Genomic DNA, 19,953 nt, shown 5'->3' with positions numbered 1-19,953 from the left:
TACTGTGGTTGAGAAAGATCAGCGTGAGTAGATACAAATCTGAATCAATTGATTAAAAAAAAACCAAGGGAACTAGTTACAAATTGAGTATTGAGATTAGATATATTTTTGCCACATATTATCATGTGCAAATTGTTGAGAGGTTGTAATAGGAGGACATTTATCTTTTATTCTGACTGACAAATCCTCAGTGTCCAAATATAGCATGGTTTTCCCAGAATACATTTGTTGATCTGCTGCATTTGTACTATCTGCCCTTATACATATAAACAGTAAATCACTAATTAAATGTGTAGGTGGTAACTGTTCACATGAATGTGGAGGGGGAAAAAAAAAAAAAAAAAAAAAAAAAGGTGACGACGGTGACAATCTAAATGACGGGGGTGGCATCCTTCCTTCCTGTTTTTTTTCCCTCCCTGTTATTTCTTCCACAATCTTTTGCTGACAGATTCACTTCATGATTAAATGATGCAAACATTTGGTATCCGGTGCCGTGCGGAGCCTTTTTAAAAGGCTCTGAGGAGGAAACAAGACGTACACCTGTGTCAGAAATGGTCTCGTCCACTATTCTGCAAGCCTCCCCTGAATGAGTCATCCAGCTGGCTCCTCATTGGATAAGACCATGCCATCCCTAGGGATTGCCTTGCAGAGGCAGAAAGGCCTTCCTTCCATTCACAGAAACACTGGTATGCCAGCCTGCTATTTCATTCACATAAAAGACTAAACATCGCGTGCATTTTTTTTCTTCCTTTCCTCCGCTCTTTTTCTCCTTTGTCTTTTTGCCCCCTCCTTTGATTTGCGAGGACTTTGCCTTTTCTTCCCCGCTCCTGTGTTTTTGTGTTTGCCTTTGTTTCTGAGGAGAAGAGGCAGACGTGCTGTCTTTTTTTTTTTTTTTTTTTTTTTTTTCTCCTTTTGCCAGGCAGGAGAGAGAGAGAGAGATATTGGGAGGGACTGCAGTGCGAAATCTGCAGCACAGTGAGAGCGGAAGCCGCTTATGAATGAGTGTCAGTCTTTTGGCTTTGCTCGATGCTCCTGAGGACATTTTATATGAATGTGTGCTTTCCGCTGCCGGGAAGACAAAGATGCTTCACTGCTGCTGGTCTTAAAGAGACTCTCGGGCTTTTTCCTCTCATCGTTTTTGGGTTGTTCTCTTCTGTTTCTCATGTGCTATTTGTAGTTATGTTATTCATTCAGTTCAGTCTGGACTGATTGCTGGTTATTTTAGGCTGGAAGTGAGTCTGTGTCTGCCGTCTAGTTTTTTCTGCTTTTTGTCTGATTTGTTGCAAAATGCTTTAAAAAAAAAAAAAAAAAAAAAGTAGAGCTGCACATTAAAACCGTTGTATCAAAACAATGTTAGGTCAGGAAATGACAGTTTAGATGCTTTTCCAGTTAATGCTCTTTTTTTTTTTAGTGCGACTTTGCAGAGAAACACCAAGTGCGTTTACTGGTCAAAGACTTTACAGACCTGTCGTTTAGCTGTGATGTCTGCTCATATGCTGCGGCTATTGTAAGATAACATTATTATTATTACTGTTACGCATTTCACGCCATGCTAAATTTGTACTCTATTGCTTCTTCTGATGAGTTATGGAGGCTGCTTCTACGTCATTTTAGGGTAATTATTTGTTATCCCTCCAAGTAGGCCATTTATTCTTTAATTAGATTGCTCGTCTCGTCTATATTTTTATTGGTATTACTTTTATACATTTTGTCCGTAGCTTGTGTCAGGTTGGAGCTCGAGTTCAGTCCTTATTTATTTTTCATTCACCCTATGTTACTTCATTATTTTTAACACAACTATGAAAAAAATCATCAGGTTTGTTTAAAACTTCTATTTGAAAGAATTTTAATACATTCTCTTTTTAAGTCAGATTATCAAGCTACCTCTCGCGCTTCATTTCCTTTCCTCTGATAAACAAATAGGTGGGGGGGGGGGGGGGGTATAGAATGAGAATAAATATGAGACTGGGGAATTTAAAAATTGATTGGTTCTAGTGTGCTGTAAGTGGGAGGTTTTTTTTTTCTCTCCCTCCAACAGGAAGTGATTTGCAGTGTTCAGCAAGCCTTTTGTTGAGAAGGTTTTCTCAGATCAGTGAGTCATGCTTTAGCTCTGAGCCGGCAGGCAGGCAGGCAGGCAGGCAGGCAGGCAGGCAGGCAGGCAGCAGTCAGTAGAGAGTATTTGCTCTTCCCTCGCAGTGTCCGTGATCATCAACAACATAGACCTTTTTCTCTTTTCTGACTTTTTGGATTTGGAGGCGAGATTCCAGCAGCAGCAGCAGCAGCAGCAGCAGCAGCAGCAGCATCACCGCTGGAAACCAAATAAGCTGCACCACAACAGTGACAGCCTTTTATCCTCCTCTTCCTCCGCTCCAGTGTTGTGTTTCCATGGATTGTGTCTGTATATTTCTCTCTGACGGATTGGATTGCAGCTCTGGATTTTACTGAGAGCAGATTGGACTTTGGCGACAGCAACAGCAGCAGCAGCAGCAGCAGCAGCAGCAGCAACAGCAGCAGCAGCAGCAGCAGCAGCTCAACACAACCACCACTGTAACCTCAATAGAGATAATTACAGTCAGGTGGCCTGTGATTGCTAAAAGGCGTTTGCTGCCTGTACCGTGGCTGCTATGTTACAGGAGAGGGTAATCAGCACGGCTCGGCCACGTCTGCCAGCACACTTGTGAACAGGGCAGGCTGCGCGTGTTGGTTGGTGGAGAGAGGGGAGCGAGCCAGAGAGAGAAGGGTATGCTTCACCGTACCAAATACAACCGCTTCAGGAATGAGTCAGTGACATCCGTCGATGAGCTTCTCCACGGCCTGTCCATGAACCCCAAGGTCTCGGCCACCCCCCATTCTGCAGCCGAGACGTCTTACACACCCCCGACTGAGGTTCAGCCCTCCTCCACCACCACTTCTTCCAGTGCCCCTGCCAGCCACGGCTCTGACCACTTGGAGGATGGAGGCACCACCCTCTGCACCCTCATCAACAAGGTGTCCAGCCTGAAATTCAGCAACTCGGGCAGCTTGCTCGGCATCAAGGGGCTGCCCTCGGCCGTCAAGGACCTGGCCGTGTCGAAGCTGCAGGGGGGTGGGGGATCAGGCTCAGGCGGCTCCAGTGGCCCGAGCCCCAGCGCGGCGGCAGCCTCTGGTGTGGCTGGCTCTCTGTGCAGCTCAGCCTCCCATTCAAGCCCCTGCTCGCAGCTGGAGACAGCTGTTAGCATGAGCAAGAAGAGCAGGCTGGACGAGCTCCAGCCCAGCGGAGAGGACTGGAACCCGGGTGGAGGAGGAGGTGGACTGGTGAGCAAGCCCTCCAGAGGATGGCTACACTCAAACGAGAAGATCTCCGGTCCAGGAGTGACATACATCGTGAAGGTTGGTAAATTCAGAACCCCCCCCCCCCCGTCTCATTTCACTGTGTGTCCTCCTCTCCCTCTCTTCCAGTTCTTACTCATTCTCTCTTTTCCTTCAATGAAGCTAACTGCGGGGGGAATAAAAGAGAGATAATGTAGTTTCACTTGCACATCACAACATGCCCTTGAGTGGGTGTATGTAGGTTGGCTCGAGCAGAAAGCTGAGCGAAGGAGCAGCATCCAGAAAACAGACGTTGAATAATTCAGGAAATGGGAAGAAGGTCAAGATTGGAGAAAAGTATGAGAAACAGCCGGAATGAAAACAACATTCACCAGTGTCATTTTAAACATGCTGTAAAGCTTACTGTTTATACGGCGCCTCTGACAGCCTGGTGTATGTGGAGCCACAGCGTTATGCTTTTGTAACCATGGTGATGTGTTATTTCTGTACATTGTGCACCTCCAGCAGCTCTATGACTGTTTCAGCTCGCGCCGAGCGAAACAGCTGAATGGGGAAAAGAGACATGCGCTTCATGCTCGTCTCATCACGCCCGTATCTCCGGCTAATGTCGCCCAGCCATCATACATCCCCTAACGGGGCACAAGTTGGCGCACAACTACAAGAGCTGTGAATGTCATCATGCCGGCAATGAGTCACTAGCATAAGGGAGGGATGATGCTGAGCCCAGGCTCTTCAAGGTGTGAAATGAAAGAGGAGGAAAAAAAAAAAATATGGAAGAAACCATTCTCAATGAAGCCGCAAGAAACAGTGACTTGCTCCTTTGATTGTAGATGTGGTTTTTTTTTTTGTTGTTTTTTTTTTTTGTAATTGATGCAGCACATTTAACCAAAATCGGATTCCGTCTCTTTTGACCGTTAGCAGAGCCGCACTGCAAAGTGAAATCTGTCACATTGCAAATCGAGTTACACAGTATGATCGCCAACGTATGACACCTACTACAACTTGCCCGAACAAAGCCGACTGTATCTGTGGCCAGCGTGACATTCCATTAACTGCATTAAGGCAGAGAGCGCTTATTTGTCCGGTCAATGCTGCTGAAAGCATCCACACTGTGAGAGGGGAAATGGGTGCGCTCTGTGCTCCCCCACCCCCGGCTTTCCCTGTGGTTCCAGTCCTGCGTGTATTGAGTTCAACGTGATGTTCTGCTCACAGCACTTTTAATTAGCGTCATGCGGTCAGTCCTCGCACATCATGCACCATTACTCTAAAGGGACATTGACTGACAGCGACACTGTTTACTCTCGCACTTTTGACCCATGCCAACAATGTGTTTAAGGACACACACACACGTACGTACGCATGCACGCAACTATACCATAATAGTTACTTCAATCCAGTTTTATTTTGTGTGTGTTTGTTTTAAGCACAGTGTGTGATTAAATTTGAATTATAAAGAACGTATGGGTTGTCATCACTGGTAAGACTTTGTGCGAAACGTACATAAATGACTCAGTTTATTTAAAAGTTTGGCAAACTACAACTTTTTCTGGCTACTGCAACAAACTTGTTGGACCAGGCGGCTGCAACCTGCGGTTCTGGAGCCACATGTGGCTCTTTTAGCCTCTCTGTAGTGGCTCCATCCAGCTTTCACAAATTTTAACATTTTTCTTATTTTTCTTATCATATTTACACACTGTGGTAAATTAACAACAACGTAAAAGTAAAATGGTGAAAAAAAAAAAGCTAAAACCATTAGAAATGGTGCAAAAGGGGATAAAAGATAAAATAAGATAAAAGATAAATAAAGATAAAATGCTTAACAAAAAACCTGGAATAAGTAGAATTTCTAAAAGAAATAAATTTAAATGAGGGAAAAAATAAACAAAACGGTTTAAAAAGAGCTTCAATGGTTAAAATAGCTAAAATGTCAAATTTATCTCCCCGAAAATGTTGAATAAGATGAGTGAAACTGCTAAACTCGGGTAGGAAACAGGTCAAATGTGATGGAATGTTCACCATCCTGGACTGTAACTGAAACTTTATAAATGCAACATAAGATACGGTTATTGTACCTCTGTCTAAACTATATGTATGAAACTTTAGCAGCTGTGTTTGCCTCATTTTAAAAGTTAAACGTGGTTTGTGGCGCCAACTTGATTTGGAGAAAATGTCTCTTTTAGTTATAACAAAGTTTCCTCACAGACTCTGATCTCTGCTATGGAAAATGTTATGATTATATTATCCATCAACTTATCATCTGTACTAATTAATCCTAATCCTAATAATTAACTGTCTAAAGGTTGAATTGGTCCAAGGCTGCATGAACCTTTCCACCACAGGAACAACGCACTGGAAATTTTATAGTCATCAATATATCACAAACTAATTTAACAGGCAGTTTGGTAGCTATCTGTTTCTTTTCACTTATCAATGCATTAACCTCCTGACCTGTTAATCCTTCACACAATTAGACTGTATGATGCCATATTTAGCAATATAGCAGCTGTTGTAAAAATAAATGGGAAAATGAATGTTTTTAGATACATCTAATGCTGTCTTCATGCAGCGAGGAACTGGGATAGGAACTAGTTGGGAAATTTCCCAAACATTCACATGACAGTATCACACAAACCTGCTTTGCTGCTGCTGAGCAGAGAAGATCGAGAAAACGATCATAAGAACTATTGATCTAAAGTTTAAACACTCAAGTAGGAATATGATTGGGAGTATGAGCAAGAAGAACTTTAATGAGTTGCCTTAACTTCAACTGCAACATAGGACTGTTGAATTCTGTGCAAAAGTCATAGTAAGTTTAAATACTGCCATTGTTGTTCATTGAAAGTTTCCCCCCAAACTTTTCACATTCCCAGTGGGAAGCTGGGAATGTTGGGCTGTTGCCTCTGTGGCGTCAGTTTGGACGTCTCATAAAACCTTTTCCCTCGATCTTCACTTCCATGTCCTGTACTTAAGTAGATTTTTGCTTCATTAACGGGAGCCGGAGTTTTACGCAGTGAATCATGTGCCTGTTTGTCAGGCGGCAGAAAAGTCCAGACGTCGTGTTCGGAATCGGTCCTTTCAGAAACAATTTTTAGAAGCGTTTGATGTATTTTGGGCCCTGCTGAATCCAGCTCTTCAAAGTCATCCTTCTATATTTAGACAACATTTGAAATTAGCAAACGTCACGCTGACAAAAAAAACAACCCAAAAAAGAGACAACAAAAGTGTTTGTTTGCCACATCGTGCCGATTACTCACAGGAGAGAAAAGGAAACACGATATAATGATTCTAATAAATTACAGCGGCGGTTATTTTTAGGAAAAGGAGTGCAAACATTAGCGTGTCTGGATGGCTGTTTTGTTTACAGCCAGATCATCAATGTGATTGTGGCAACGATAAGAACTCATCAGCACAAAATGTTCCTGGACGGTGCAATATTAATCAGAGGAGGTGTTGTAATGTGAGGAGCTGTCTGGTACCAGAGATGATTTTACATCATGCGAGGTCGCCGGTCGCTCCATGCGGTGCACCAGCACACTCGTAATTCTATGGTGAGCAAGTGGAGTTTGCGTCAGAGGGTTTTTTTTTTTGGTTTGGCTTTGTGAACTCTTCTTCTGGGTGGATGTTTCTATTTTGAAAGACGAACTGGAAACTGTGACATCAGCAAGTTTATTTCTGATTCGGTCGTTTTGGAAATCAAAACAAGCCAGGGAGAGAAATGGCAGAATTGCTTTACTTCTGGGGCGTCATGGGGACGATTACTCCGTTAGAAAAGGGATTTTTGCACATGACCCATTTATGCATAATCCTGGTTGTTAATGAACTCTCTGCTGTATATCCTTCCTGACATGATACCAAACACAAAACTGTTCATCCATCTTTTAGACATCCGACTCAGGGTTGTGGAGGGTCAAACAAGGCTGATTGGTTGAATTCTGGGTATTCACTGCAAATTATTTGGCATTTCTCCATTTTTATAATCTTATTTTAAGACATCATAGATGTTTGGCTTCTTTTAAAAGAGGTTTACTTATTTACAGTGTAAACTTACATATATATTTACAAATTTTATTTTTAGGATTTCTTATCAATAAAAATGTATTTGCTGCATTGGAAGATAATTTCACTAGTTTCAAGTAATCTTCTGAAATGCAGTGTTTACATCTTATATTTGGGTACCATTTTTTGCAGAGTATATACCTTGAACTGTTCACCAGTCTGTCGCAGGGAAAACAAGAGAGACACACATACATATCAGTGTCTACAGATATTCTCAAATTCCTGTTTTTGAACTGTGCTAGAAAACTCACACATAATCTGAAATTGCCAATTCCCTCTTACAAAAGTACAATTTATGCCATGAATGTACTTTCCTTATATTTGAAAACATGACCTGTTACTGACTATACACACACAACTACATTTTATTTGAAGCGTTTAAGTCTTATTGTTTTGAATGAGGAAATTCCTGCTTTGTGTCATTTTGTTGACAGAAAAACGGCCTCGACGTCGTTTTCATTTCTTGTATCGTTTGTCAGACTGATGTCTTTAAGACAGAGACATTATTCAGACATTAAACTTGAGTATAGATTTTCTGTCCTTGTTGCACCTTAAATAGTTTGTGTGTGATGTCGATCAGTGTGCTGGTCCAGTTTAAAATTCTGTTTCTGTATGACTTTTAGCAGTAGAGATTTGACATTTTAGAACATTTTGCCAAGTTTTTTTCAATTGTGATTTTCTGTTGACGTGCCCATTTCCGTTCATTTCCCTCAGACTTTTCCTTCCTTCCTTCTTGGGTTTCAGTATCTGGGCTGCATAGAAGTCCTTCGGTCAATGAGATCCTTGGATTTCACCACAAGGTCGCAGATAACAAGGTATGTTTTTTTGTTTTTTTTTCTAAACATGGTTTTAAATACACATTCAGTGGTAGTTGAGAAGCTTATCTCAACACTTGAATTAGACTTTTTTAAATTTAATTTATCATAATTTATTGACCATCAACATCAGTTTGGTTCATGAAATTCAACTCATGCAAACTTATTTAAATAAGTGTTGGATTTGTGTTTGAAATATGATGCGATATTTGACTGTCAGCTGAAGGCACCGTGTGTAATTGTGAAATATGAAATTAAAAATATTATTTATCCATCAAACAACATGAATAATGCTCAAGAACAACACTCTTATTGAAAATAGTCAGATTATTTTATATTTTACTTTTTATCATATAACTTGCAACTCAAAGTGCTTTAATGGAGAAAAAAATGAAATAAATAAAAATGTCAAATCCGACAGAGACCTAATAAACATAAATAGAATTATCAGCTAAATAAAATAACTTTACGGATTCTGTTTTGAAAACAGGTTTGGATGAAACCTCTATTAATTTAAATATCTCAACTGAATCAATAGGAAATGGCTATGAATAATTGAAAAGCCCTTTCTTCCTGTTGGGCGGGCTCGGCCCACATGGCATACTTTCATTACCTTTGCTATTGTAAGTTATTAATGGATACAGTATATCTAAATGATACATGTGCATTAAAAATTAACGCACACCTCCCACAGCGTTGTTATTATAAATTCACTCGTGGGTTTCAAGCTTTTGTGTGTGCAGGCTGGTTAAATCCAGCAAACCTGTCTTTTTTTTTTTTTACTTCTTACCAGGATTAAAAGAAAGAAAAACAACTATTAAGGACAAACTCCTGCAAGTAGAAACACACCATATATAATGCAGGGAGCGAGCAGCTTATCAATATGAATGATATCTGATGTTTTGGGGAGAATTACTGGGACTGCTACATCAGTGCTCTTAATTTAAACGTGACAACGAATTGTGAACTTTCATCACGTTGAAATTTGATTGAGATCTTTTTGCTGTGTCCATTTGTTCCTTTTTTTTTTTCTGGGCGTGTTGTCGGTTGCTGCGAGGCTCTGCTGTGTTTTCTTGTGTTTCCACAGACACATCGCGGTGACTCAGAGACAGACAATGACTTAATAGTTTGTCTAGGGGAAAAAAAAAAAAACAAGCACAAAAAAAGAGAGAGAGAGCGCGAAAGTGTTAAAAGACATGAGGAAATAATAATTGTATGGTTGCTGTTTTTCGTGGTTAGTAAAAGTTTATTTTTCATTACGTCGACATCAAGTGATGACTGTAAATATCCAAACGGATGTTGTTCCGTTGTTGAAAAATGATTTTTCAGGGGAAGACAGTAAATGAAAATGAAGGGACGTCATTCAGAGTTTGTTTGCATCAAGCGTCCTGTGGCTGCACGAGTGTCTCTGAAATCATTGACCAGGGTGCAGCGAGGCAAAGGCCAGCTGTGAATCGGTTTGTGTCATGTTCGCTTTTCTGCTTGACTTCCTGACGTCGGTAACGTTTGGTGGGCAGGGCCACATAGTGTAGGCTCTCTCTCTCTCTCTCTCTCTCTCTCTCTCTCTCTCTCTCTCTCTCCCCCCCTCGCTCTTTGTGTGTGTTTTTGTCTAATAAAGAAAGAGATTGTGGAAAAGTAGAAGGACAAAGAAAAGCCATGCCTCCAATATTAGTCTTTTAAAACAAGATCCTACCTGCTGTGCATGGTGCATCCAGCTAAAAAAAAGACAAATCCATTTCCGACATTGCAGTGTGATGATGGCTGACGCAGTTAAAAACTTGTACAACGTGTATTAATGTGACTTTTCTAATTGCTCTATTTAAAACAGGCAAAAAATGTGACGTGACGCGTCCAGGTGAACTCGATCAGGTGAACTTAGAAATGACTAGAGGTGGAGAAAGTACTGCAACTTTGCACTCAAGTACATCCACTGTTACCTGCTTCAACTGTACTCAATTACAAGTTGAAGTACTGTTGTTTAACACAAAAAAAACCCCACTCAAGTCAAAGTACTTCTTTCAAACTACTCAAAGTATTTTATTTTTTTTTAACTTTTAACAGCTTGTAATTGCAGGATCAATAATGAACATTCAGTTAAATGTATCTGTATGGAATATTTATGTTTAAAGCAAATTGTACAATAAAGTACTATCTATAGAAACTGATGTTGGTTTTGTGAACAAACCCAAATTTAAAGCTGGAATTTTATTTTGCAAATGGTTTTAATATTTTTTTTTCCAACATACTCAGTAGGGACTTATCATTTTAAAAGCAGCAGTGTAGATCACATGAGCTGTACGTACTTACACGTAAAATAGGAGACTACTTGGGGACATATTAAAAAAAACAAAAAAAACAACTCAGCATACGACTTAATAGCTCCAATTTGTAAATATGCTCATGTTCCTCCTCCTCCTTCCTGCAGGGAAGCTATCAGCCTGGTGTGTGAGGCCGTTCCAGGAACCAAAGGAGGACTGCGGAAGAGAAAGGTAACGGGGACCTGCAGAAAGGGAAGGAGGGATGTCGCTCTGACTGCGTGACCTCAGAAAACGAATATTGGTAGAAAGTGTAGTGCTTTAAAAAAACGAAGAAGAAGAAGAAGCAGGAAACAGCGCTATAAATTCATTTATCGTTGCGCGTTCTATATATAGCATCAGCTCCTTTATGTAAAAAAGAAAGAGAGAGAGAGAGAGCGCGATTGCACTTAGGGAGGAGAGAGGTTGAAGAGAGAGGAGCGAGATGAAGAGGTATGGGACTGTACGTGCGTGGGTGTAGCTCCGGCCCACGCCGCACTGCACGCCGCACACAGTGCTGAGTGACTCATGTGGCGCACAATATCTGTGATCATGAGGCTGAGCGTGTGTGTGCGTGTGTGTGTGTGTGTGCGTGCATGCATACATGTGTGTATGAGTGTGTGTGTGTTCACATGGCATGTCTAATGTAATGTGGGGTGTGAAATGAAGCATTACTCGATCAAATGTCAGGGAGGAGTCTATAACACCAAATCGGCACCGACTACTTTCCCTCCCTCTCCTCTAGTAGAGGTTTGATATTAAAGTAAAGTCACTTTGTCTGAGTCGCACTGAGAAACCCTCAAAAGGGTTTTGTTAATTTCATCTCCCAATATTATACATAACCTTTGCCAATATCATTATCACATCTATAGGTTGTACATAACTGTGTTCTTTCCTGTATTAACAAACATCAGTTGCGGCTTTCTAACAAACTTTTCATGTCGGAGAGACGTGCCTGGTCTGTGCAGCAAAAATGTTTCCTCGATATTCGTTCAGCAGCGCTGGTGTGACACATCCATAGCTGATAATCCTTGAGGTCACTGTCATATGAAGAAATTGAACTGCCTTCCCTGAAGCGCCTCAGTCGTACAGAATTAAAAAGTGAATCATGTTAAGTAGACGCTTAGGAAAAAGGTATGGTGTCGTGTCAGTTGATTTTATGACGTTTTGGTTAAAAAGTCCAAAGTCGGCCAGTAAATTGAACAATAAATAAATATTCTTGCACGTTTTGCTTATATTATTTGCAGCGGTTTATATCTAGTGCAACACCTGGTTTGCTGGGGGTCTCTGGAAGGGAACCAGGATGACACATATTCAGGGAAATGCGAGCGCTGCAAGGATGAGCCAAAACATTAAGACCACTGACAGTTGCCCTGGTAAAGAGGTTTTCCACGCCAGCTGTTAGTGGGTGGGAGGTACTAGGGAGTGAACATTTTGTCCTCGGAGTCGACGCGTCGGAATCAGGAGAACTCGGGAAGGGCTAAATGTTGATGGCTGCTCCGCTGAGTCGAACAGCTCTTGCGGGTTGTTTTCGTGTCTTTTGACTCAGTCACACTGTATGAATTTGACAACAAACTAAAGGAAAGAGAGTTTCACCTCGTATCAGTCAGGATGCCAAGTTTCACCAAGAAGTTTGAACACTCAGCGAACTGATCTCTACTCTCGCGGCTTTATTTGTGTGTCGTTGTGTTCTCTTATGACCATTTCAGCCTCCATCCAAAGCCCTGTCCAGTATTCTGGGGAAGAGCAACCTGCAGTTTGCGGGCATGTCCATCAACCTAAACATCTCCACCACGAGCCTCAATCTGATGACCCCCGACTGCAAACAGGTCTGTATGATTGTATTTAAAAAAAAAAAAGTAATGACTTGCTCCATTGCATTAGAGGGGGGTTTTCATTTAAATGTTAACTATTTAGACACTTGCGTCATCTTTTGATGAATTCTAACTGAATTTGCGAGGCAACAAAGATCCCACTATGAGGGTAAATCTTCTCAAACAAATTTACTGCCTAATGAGCATTAGCAGGGAACACATTAGGAGCCGCTGAATAATGGAGCCGCTGTGAGTTTCCATCCCAAAGATCCGCAACCTTTATGACCAAAAGGGCCATTTTCAGGAATTTCCACCAAATCTAATTTGTCTGGAGCCGCAAACAATTCGAATGATCTGGAAAAAATTTAAATCTATAAAAAGGCTATACATACGAAAGCTGGCGTGTCATAGCTACAATTTAGATGTATTTTATTAAGTTTTTTGTGTTTGTGGATATTTTTAGAGTTTTTTCCCCTTTTTTTCAGGGATTGTCCCTTTTTAGCCTTTTAGCTGCATGTTTTCAATTGTTAGAGCAGTTTAAGCTTTGCTAACAGTCTTTCCGCCCCCTTTTTCTATTCCCTGTTTCCATTTTTTTTTTCTTTGTCTTTCTTTCTTTTTAATAACCCCCCCCCCCCCCTATTTTTTTCCTTTCCTGAAAAAATATCTGAAAGTTTTTGCTTATTTAGATGTTTTTAGCCTTGAGAGAACAGTTTTGAAAATCCGGATCGAATGCAAATAAAACACAAAATGAAAACAGAATCTTTATTTACAAATAATATTCCAAAAGGCTCCATAGACCCGCTACCGAGGGACTGAGAAGCCACATATGGCTCCAGAGCCCCAGGTTGCAGACACAACCATGTTGCCTTCAGGTAATTTTGCTTGTTTGGGCAAAACTCAATAATCTCTAAATGTAAACAGATTTGCGTCATTTATTATCTCGATATATGAAGACCATGAGAGAAAATAAAAAATAAAAAACACACGAAAGACTTCAACCTAAACAGAAGAATGATCACGTTGCTTTCTACATGTATTGATTTGTGATTTCAGGAAACACAACTTGCAGACCGACATACAAAGATTCAGCAGAATAACTAAACCTATCCCACACTATCAGCTAGTATACTGCTTTATCTTTAATATTGAGACATGTTTAGATCTTAAAATAGGAATAATCCCAGTGGTATAAAAGTTACTGCCTCGGATTGTTACAACCAAGGAAGAAGCAACCAAATACACATTTTTGTGCATCGTTTAGGTCGGTTATTAATGGCTACGGTTTTTTCGAGTGAATAAAGAAGGATGTAGGCAACAGTTTCTGGCTTCTGTATTAAAGAAATCCTCTTTTAGCGTCACTATTTAGGAATGATTTTTGGAAGAAAGTTGACAGTGTTTCTTGGAGATTATTCCAGGTTGAATCAGGAAGTCCCTAAAAGGACCCACGCTATGATTACTAATGTTTGCAGAAGCATGGGTTAACTTATATGCACGCTCTCATTTTAAATTTTTTTATTTTTCTTGACAGATCATAGCCAATCATCATATGCAGTCCATCTCCTTTGCATCAGGCGGAGACCCTGTAAGTAAATAATAACAGAATTTAGTGCAATGTGTTTTTTTGAATGACAAATGTGTTCAAAACGCTGCAGACTTTTTAAATTTATTTTTTATAAAAAACTTGCTGTTAAAGCTGTTATTTGTCTAGTCACCCCAGTTAAAATGCTGATACATCTTTTTTCCTTTCATTTATTTTTTTCAGGACACAACAGATTATGTTGCCTATGTAGCAAAGGATCCAGTCAACAGAAGAGGTGAAGATTATTTTATCGTCGAATGACTATGAAATGCTATTTTTCTTTCATATTACATACTGGTTAAAGCTGGTGTGTGGTTTTCATCAGCATGTCACATCCTGGAGTGTGCTGACGGGCTGGCCCAGGACGTCATCAGCACCATCGGCCAGGCCTTCGACCTTCGCTTCCAGCAGTACCTGCAGTGTCCCTCCAGCAAGCTGCCCTCCACACATGACAGGTGAGGGGCAAACACTTTCCTCTCCACAGACGTCAAACTGTGAGAATATCAGTAGTGCAGCGTGGGATTAAAGTTAGTGATTGAGCCACTTTGTCCTCCCTTCAGGGTTTTAAACATGGAGGAGTTACCATGGACAGAGGAAGAGGAGGAGTCAACGGAGCACCCTTACTATAACAACATCCCCGGCAAGATGCCGCCCCCTGGAGGCTTCATCGACACTCGGCTGACCAATCAGAACGCAGCCGCGGACGGATGCCAGGTGGAAATGCATCCGGAATCGCGTCTTTTTCACATTGAGCTGTTTGCGTATTAGTGCATTTACTTAAATCTGTCCCGGTGTCACAAACAATCATGCTGGTTATGTTTAAATGTTATTAAAATCACAGCTGACGTAGCGGTTTCTGCTTGGTCCCTCAGATCGGTCCAGGCTCAGTAGATCAAACATATTATCAAGGGCGACATTGTGAAAACTGGGCCGATGAAAGAAAGGCTATCTTCATGCAGCAGGGTGAGAGAGACACTTTACCACGTTAATTCTGCAGTCAATATAATTATTTGCTGAGTTTTTTTTAACATTATGACTGTGATTGTTTCTCCATGTGTCCAGGATCCTTCGACATAAACACTCTGCCCGAGACGAAAGCTCAGGCACCGAAGGCAGGGGAGATGCCCACGTATGTGAACACCCAGCAGATCGACGCCCAGGTGCTGGCGGCGCTCCAGGCAGAGGCGGAGAATGTGACAAAAGGCATGGCAGCCGCGGCCAAAGACAGCTCACAGAAGGACCTGTTCGACATGAGTAAGATGAAAACCTCGAAAGATCAGTTTGAAGGAACTAATTGAATTACTTGAACTAATTTTTTTTTTTTTTTTAATTTGAGTTACTCTGCAGGTTTTCTGAATCGTTGACCAACTCGATTTAAAACAGACCTGTTGGAGCAACGCAGTAGATCCGTATCTTTTCCTTCACGGCTTCAGAATAGAATCTCTTAATTACAGAGGTTTCCGAGCTTCGGCTCCTCGGCGGCGTTTTAATAACGTTGTGTCAGCACGAGGACAAAAGGAGGACATTGTTAATGTTGGCGTATAGCTTTACTCCTTTCCACTTCACCCGCCCGCTCTGCCATTGTAATGCATATAGGACCAGATACACATGAGACGAGCACGAAGAAGCCATGACGCAAATTACATGTGAACCGTGGACCGTGTAATTTAAAAGTGAATGTTTCTTTTATGAAAACATGGAATAGTTCACTTTGGGTTTTGGTTTTTTTAAGTGTGCAGTGCACGTCTATCAAACGCCTTGCCGTTCTAAATGTTTAAATCTAATGAGATACTGCACAGTTAAGTGCTGAAAAGGAATTAAAATTAGAAAATGTATATTTGCATCGTATTTTTCAAAGCTGACATTCTTTTTTTTTCCAGCTGTCTCATCTCAGAATGGCTCTGATTTGAACCATTTTTCCTCCTTCCACCTATACATTGTGCACATTGATTGTCCTCATAATTCCACTAACCAGTTGATTTTTATTGGTTACTTTAAATAGACTGTAGATGTGGAATAACATCACATTAGGAAAGGAATGATCGCTGACAGCCACATTATATCGTGGCTCTGAATAGCATACAGTAAGATCTATTTATATCTGGATATTTTTAAGCACCTTGGCTCTGTACACCACAGAAATTGATTCGGAAGGAAACAATCAATACGTTGCTTTAAGTGCAGACTCTCAGCTTTGACTTTAACCCCATTAACACCATTTGATACCAAGTAGAAATACAAATACAGATCAGCTCAACAATGCTACGCTCAGATTTATTGTCTGTTGATCACCCTTGTCACTGCTTCTCTATCTATGACTGTGATATACTGTGATATATTTATTATTTCAAATCTGATCTTTCTGTGGGATTTTGTTTTGATTTGTCTCTATTGCAAGAGTTTTAAAGTTTGTAGAACAAGTTCAATACCCCACCAAGCTTGAACCACATTATTTTCTCATTATTTCCATGTGGGGAATGCAAGAAAATAGAACTATTTAGTTGGATGTAGGACTTGGAATGTTTTGCACATTATAAGTTATGGTTGCTTTTAGCTGTTGGGATATATATATGGAATTAGAAAAACAGCAATATTTTTATTTTCATGCAGATGCTTTTAATTAAATGCTTTTCTCTGTTAAGTATTTATACCGCAACAGTATCACTGTTACTTCAATAGTACATTTCCATAAAAATTTGGGTGAATTATTCTAAAAGTAAATATAAGCAGTTCTGCAAATGGGAATATTAAGTAATTTTACCCTTCACTTATTTCTCTTATGAGTTCATAAGAAAGAAAGAAAGAAAGAAAGAAAGAAAGAAAGAATGCTCTCTGGCGCCCTCAAGGGACTATCACTTGAAAAAACAGCCCATGAGATGTTAACTATTTTTTTTATCCTTCAAACATTTTTGCACTAAAATGGCTTTATGATCCACAGCAGTGGAAATGATAGATAAAAAAATATGTACCGGTAATAGTTATTCACTTAAAAAAAAAAAAATCACAGAATTTAAAGACACTTCTTTTTTGTCAAAACTTAACTGTGTTAAAGGAGTACATAAGTAAAGAAGCATAGCACATAATGTCTATAGTTTTAGAAGTTACTTCAGAAGACAATGCGGGTGACTATGATGATGTACTGCTCCAACGGTAGCTATGATTGCTATAAAAGGCCTGTTAGAGTCCGATATGTAACAACGACCCAAAATATTACATTTTGGGTTTTATCACATTCTGTTTTATAACAATTTGGGTCGTTGTTCCTTTTCCACGTTGGATGGAAAAAGGAACGAAAAGCTGTGTGCGTCGACAAACTACATTATTCTGTTCAGAATGTGCTTCCTCCTCTCGTAATTCACGGCTTTATCGCTGCCCCAACCTATGCCAGAGCCCTTCGAGGACGCCATCCAGTCCCAGTCCCAGCCGCCGTCCCAGGGGCAGGCCCAGTCCCAGGTGTCCGGTCTTCACAAGGCAGCGTCCGTGGACAACTCCAGCCCGCTGCTCGTGCGCTCGCTGGCCTTCCGGGCGCAGGAGGAGCTGGAAGGCCAAACGTGGTACCACGGCAAAATGAGCCGCCGAGACGCTGAGAAGCTGCTGAAAGACGACGGGGACTTTCTCGTCCGCAAGAGCACCACCAACCCGGGGTCCTACGTACTGACGGGCATGCACAATGGACTTGCCAAACACCTACTGCTGGTGGACCCCGAGGGCACGGTAAGGCGGGGCGAACGGGCGCTTACAGTGCCGCTCACCAACAAGCCGTATAGCTAGAAGGCCGACGTGCACTGGTCTCAGGAGAGGTGGTTTAATAAGATGAATCTTTTAACCTTTCAGCCAATAAACTTTGAATCTCTTGTCTCTTTCCAAAGGTACGGACAAAGGATCATGTATTCGACAGCATTAGCCACCTCATTGGCCATCACCGTGACAACAATCTGCCAATTGTGTCGGCCGGGAGTGAACTGTGTCTCCTGCAGCCCGTTGTGAGGAAACAGTGATGCTTGCAATGCCTTATGGGAGAATTAGAAAGCTCTGAAGGGTCGCCCGTCCCGGAACTTAAAGACGACACAGGAGAAGAAGCTGCTTAGAGGCGATTTACACTGACTGAGCTTTTGGGAAAACTGTCCTGCGGTTTCTTTACCGGAGTCATTGGAAGACGCAAGATTTGTCTTAAGATTTGAAAAAAAAAAAAAAAGGTTATTTATAGAACTGTTATTATTTTGTTGTGACGACCGAAATGCTATATTTTTGAGAAGACATAGGTGCATTTGGACATAATATGTTGATTTGGTGTTTTAAAAGATATATTAAAAAAAGAAAAAAAGAAAAAAAAAAAAAAAGATAAGACTAATGTTCTTGTAGTTTAGATGAAGAGCAAATCGCACCTCAGAGAGGTGGAAACAAGAGTATTTTAGAATAAAAATCTGAAATTTTAGTTTTGTCTGTCAAGCACAACCACATTTCTACGGGAGCTGTCGGCTAAGCGGAAACAGAAATGCTGTTAATAATAAATTACACGAGGCAAAATGTCCTCCGATCTCACCAGTAGTGTGACGGCTTACTCCAATTAGTCACTATATGAAACCTGCTTTTATCGGAGATTAGAATCGAATGTGTTTTTGCTTTGCAGTCGTCACAAAGTGTTGGGGTGCGAACAGACGCCCTTCATCGTGCTGTCAATGGCTTTAACGATAAACTTTTTTATGGAGTATTTTCTCGTGTCACTGCAGTCGCATGACTTGAAATCAACTGTTCTTGTGGCCATGTTCGTAGACCTTGATACCCCTTTATTTGGAAGAGGTGCTTGTGTTATGCTGACACTGTAAAAAAAAAAAATATATTTATGCTTTTCAAACCAGTGATTATTTCTCAATTGGTTTTCTCTGAATTCTTTTAGGTGTGTAGTCGGTGATTAGTTTCGGGGCTTGACTCATGCAGTGGATACTCTCTGACCATTTCCAGCTTTTTTTTCCGGTGAACTTTAAAACAAAAAAAAAAATTTAAAAAAAGAGGAAAAAAAAAAAAAAGTTGAACATTATGATTTGAATGACCACAAATGAATAGCACAATCAAAACGTTGGATCACTTCGATCGTCTGTGTCAGTCATACCAAGACAAATCACCAAATGTATTGCAATTTAAGGGACACTCTTCACAGAATTGGACGGAATGTTGAATCAACACTGTGTGCACTCGTTCCTGAATGTTCATTTATTAGATCACTTGCAGCTAGTGATTTTTTTTTTTTGTTTTTTTTTTTTGTCATTGATAGAAACGGCATAGAAAGCCATGGTCACTTTATGATTTAAAAATTTTTTTTACTTAACTTGAATACTCTCAACCCCTCAAACTAGTTGCGCGCACGAAATTGCAGGAAAATACGCGGATAAGACAAAATTGAGGAGGATTCAGGTTTGAAACACCTGTGGTGGTTCGGACTCTCGTACCGTAGCAAGAATCCCCCGTTGGGCTTTGGTGCCTTTCTGTGTGGAGTTTGCATGTTCTCCGCTTTCCTCCCACAGTGAAGAAATATGCGTTTGAGGCTAATTTGTGGCTCTAAATTGGAATGGGATGGAAGGATATTGCCGATTCCCTCAAGACTCGCGTGAGGAATTGACAAACCCCTGCGAATGTTTTCGAGATATTTTGGAAACTCCCAAGCAAATTCCTTTCGCAAACAGCCCATTGAGATAGGGATTTTTTTTTTTTCTATTTTATTTTATCGCCTGATTGCGAGTCTTAAACTCAAGGTTTTCCATCTTTGTCGCCTGACAGCGTGGAGCTATTTTCATTTTTGTCGTCCTCTGTACGCATCCATTCCTCTGATCGGTATCTAAGTGACACTGAGCGTCTTTGTCGAGAAAGAATCCAAATTACGAAACGGCGATATAGAAAACAGTTCACAGCAGTTCTTTTTAACACGCTCCAATCCTCACTATTGTCAGGAACATCTGATGGATACCAAAAGAATGGGGCGTTGTGTTTGATATGCACTGGGCCACTTCTGTTGAACCAAAATCAGCGTGTGTTCAATGAGTTTGACAAGACAGATGCAATGTAATATAATGCGCCTGCGTTTTGCTGCA

At 40.8% G+C, this 19,953-nt stretch overlaps 1 protein-coding gene across 1 annotated transcript; it reads left to right on the top strand.

Moving 5' to 3' along the window:
* The first annotated feature begins 1,963 nt into the window (after positions 1-1,963).
* shc3 (SHC (Src homology 2 domain containing) transforming protein 3) lies at positions 1,964-18,235 on the top strand. The gene is made up of 12 exons (XM_080476766.1): positions 1,964-3,369; positions 8,110-8,180; positions 10,606-10,669; positions 12,184-12,303; positions 13,817-13,870; positions 14,051-14,102; positions 14,193-14,322; positions 14,428-14,581; positions 14,740-14,830; positions 14,930-15,121; positions 17,256-17,581; positions 17,737-18,235. The coding sequence occupies exons 1-12, from the start codon at positions 2,743-2,745 to the stop codon at positions 17,863-17,865; spliced, it is 2,010 nt and encodes a 669-aa protein (XP_080332892.1). The 5' UTR covers positions 1,964-2,742; the 3' UTR covers positions 17,866-18,235.
* Positions 18,236-19,953: the final 1,718 nt, after the last annotated feature.

This window comes from Lipophrys pholis, assembly GCF_963383615.2.
Source record: "Lipophrys pholis genome assembly, chromosome: 12".
NCBI classification, from domain to species: domain Eukaryota; kingdom Metazoa; phylum Chordata; class Actinopteri; order Blenniiformes; family Blenniidae; genus Lipophrys; species Lipophrys pholis.
This window is presented reverse-complemented; position numbering and strand designations above follow the sequence as displayed.

Coding starts and splice junctions, on each gene's coding strand:
- shc3 (XM_080476766.1), top strand. CDS start 2,743: ATGCTTCACCGTACCAAATACAACCGCTTCAGGAATGAGTCAGTGACA. Junction 12,304..13,816: donor TGACCCCCGACTGCAAACAG/GTCTGTATGATT, acceptor TTTTCTTGACAG/ATCATAGCCAATCATCATAT. Junction 14,103..14,192: donor GGATCCAGTCAACAGAAGAG/GTGAAGATTATT, acceptor GGTTTTCATCAG/CATGTCACATCCTGGAGTGT.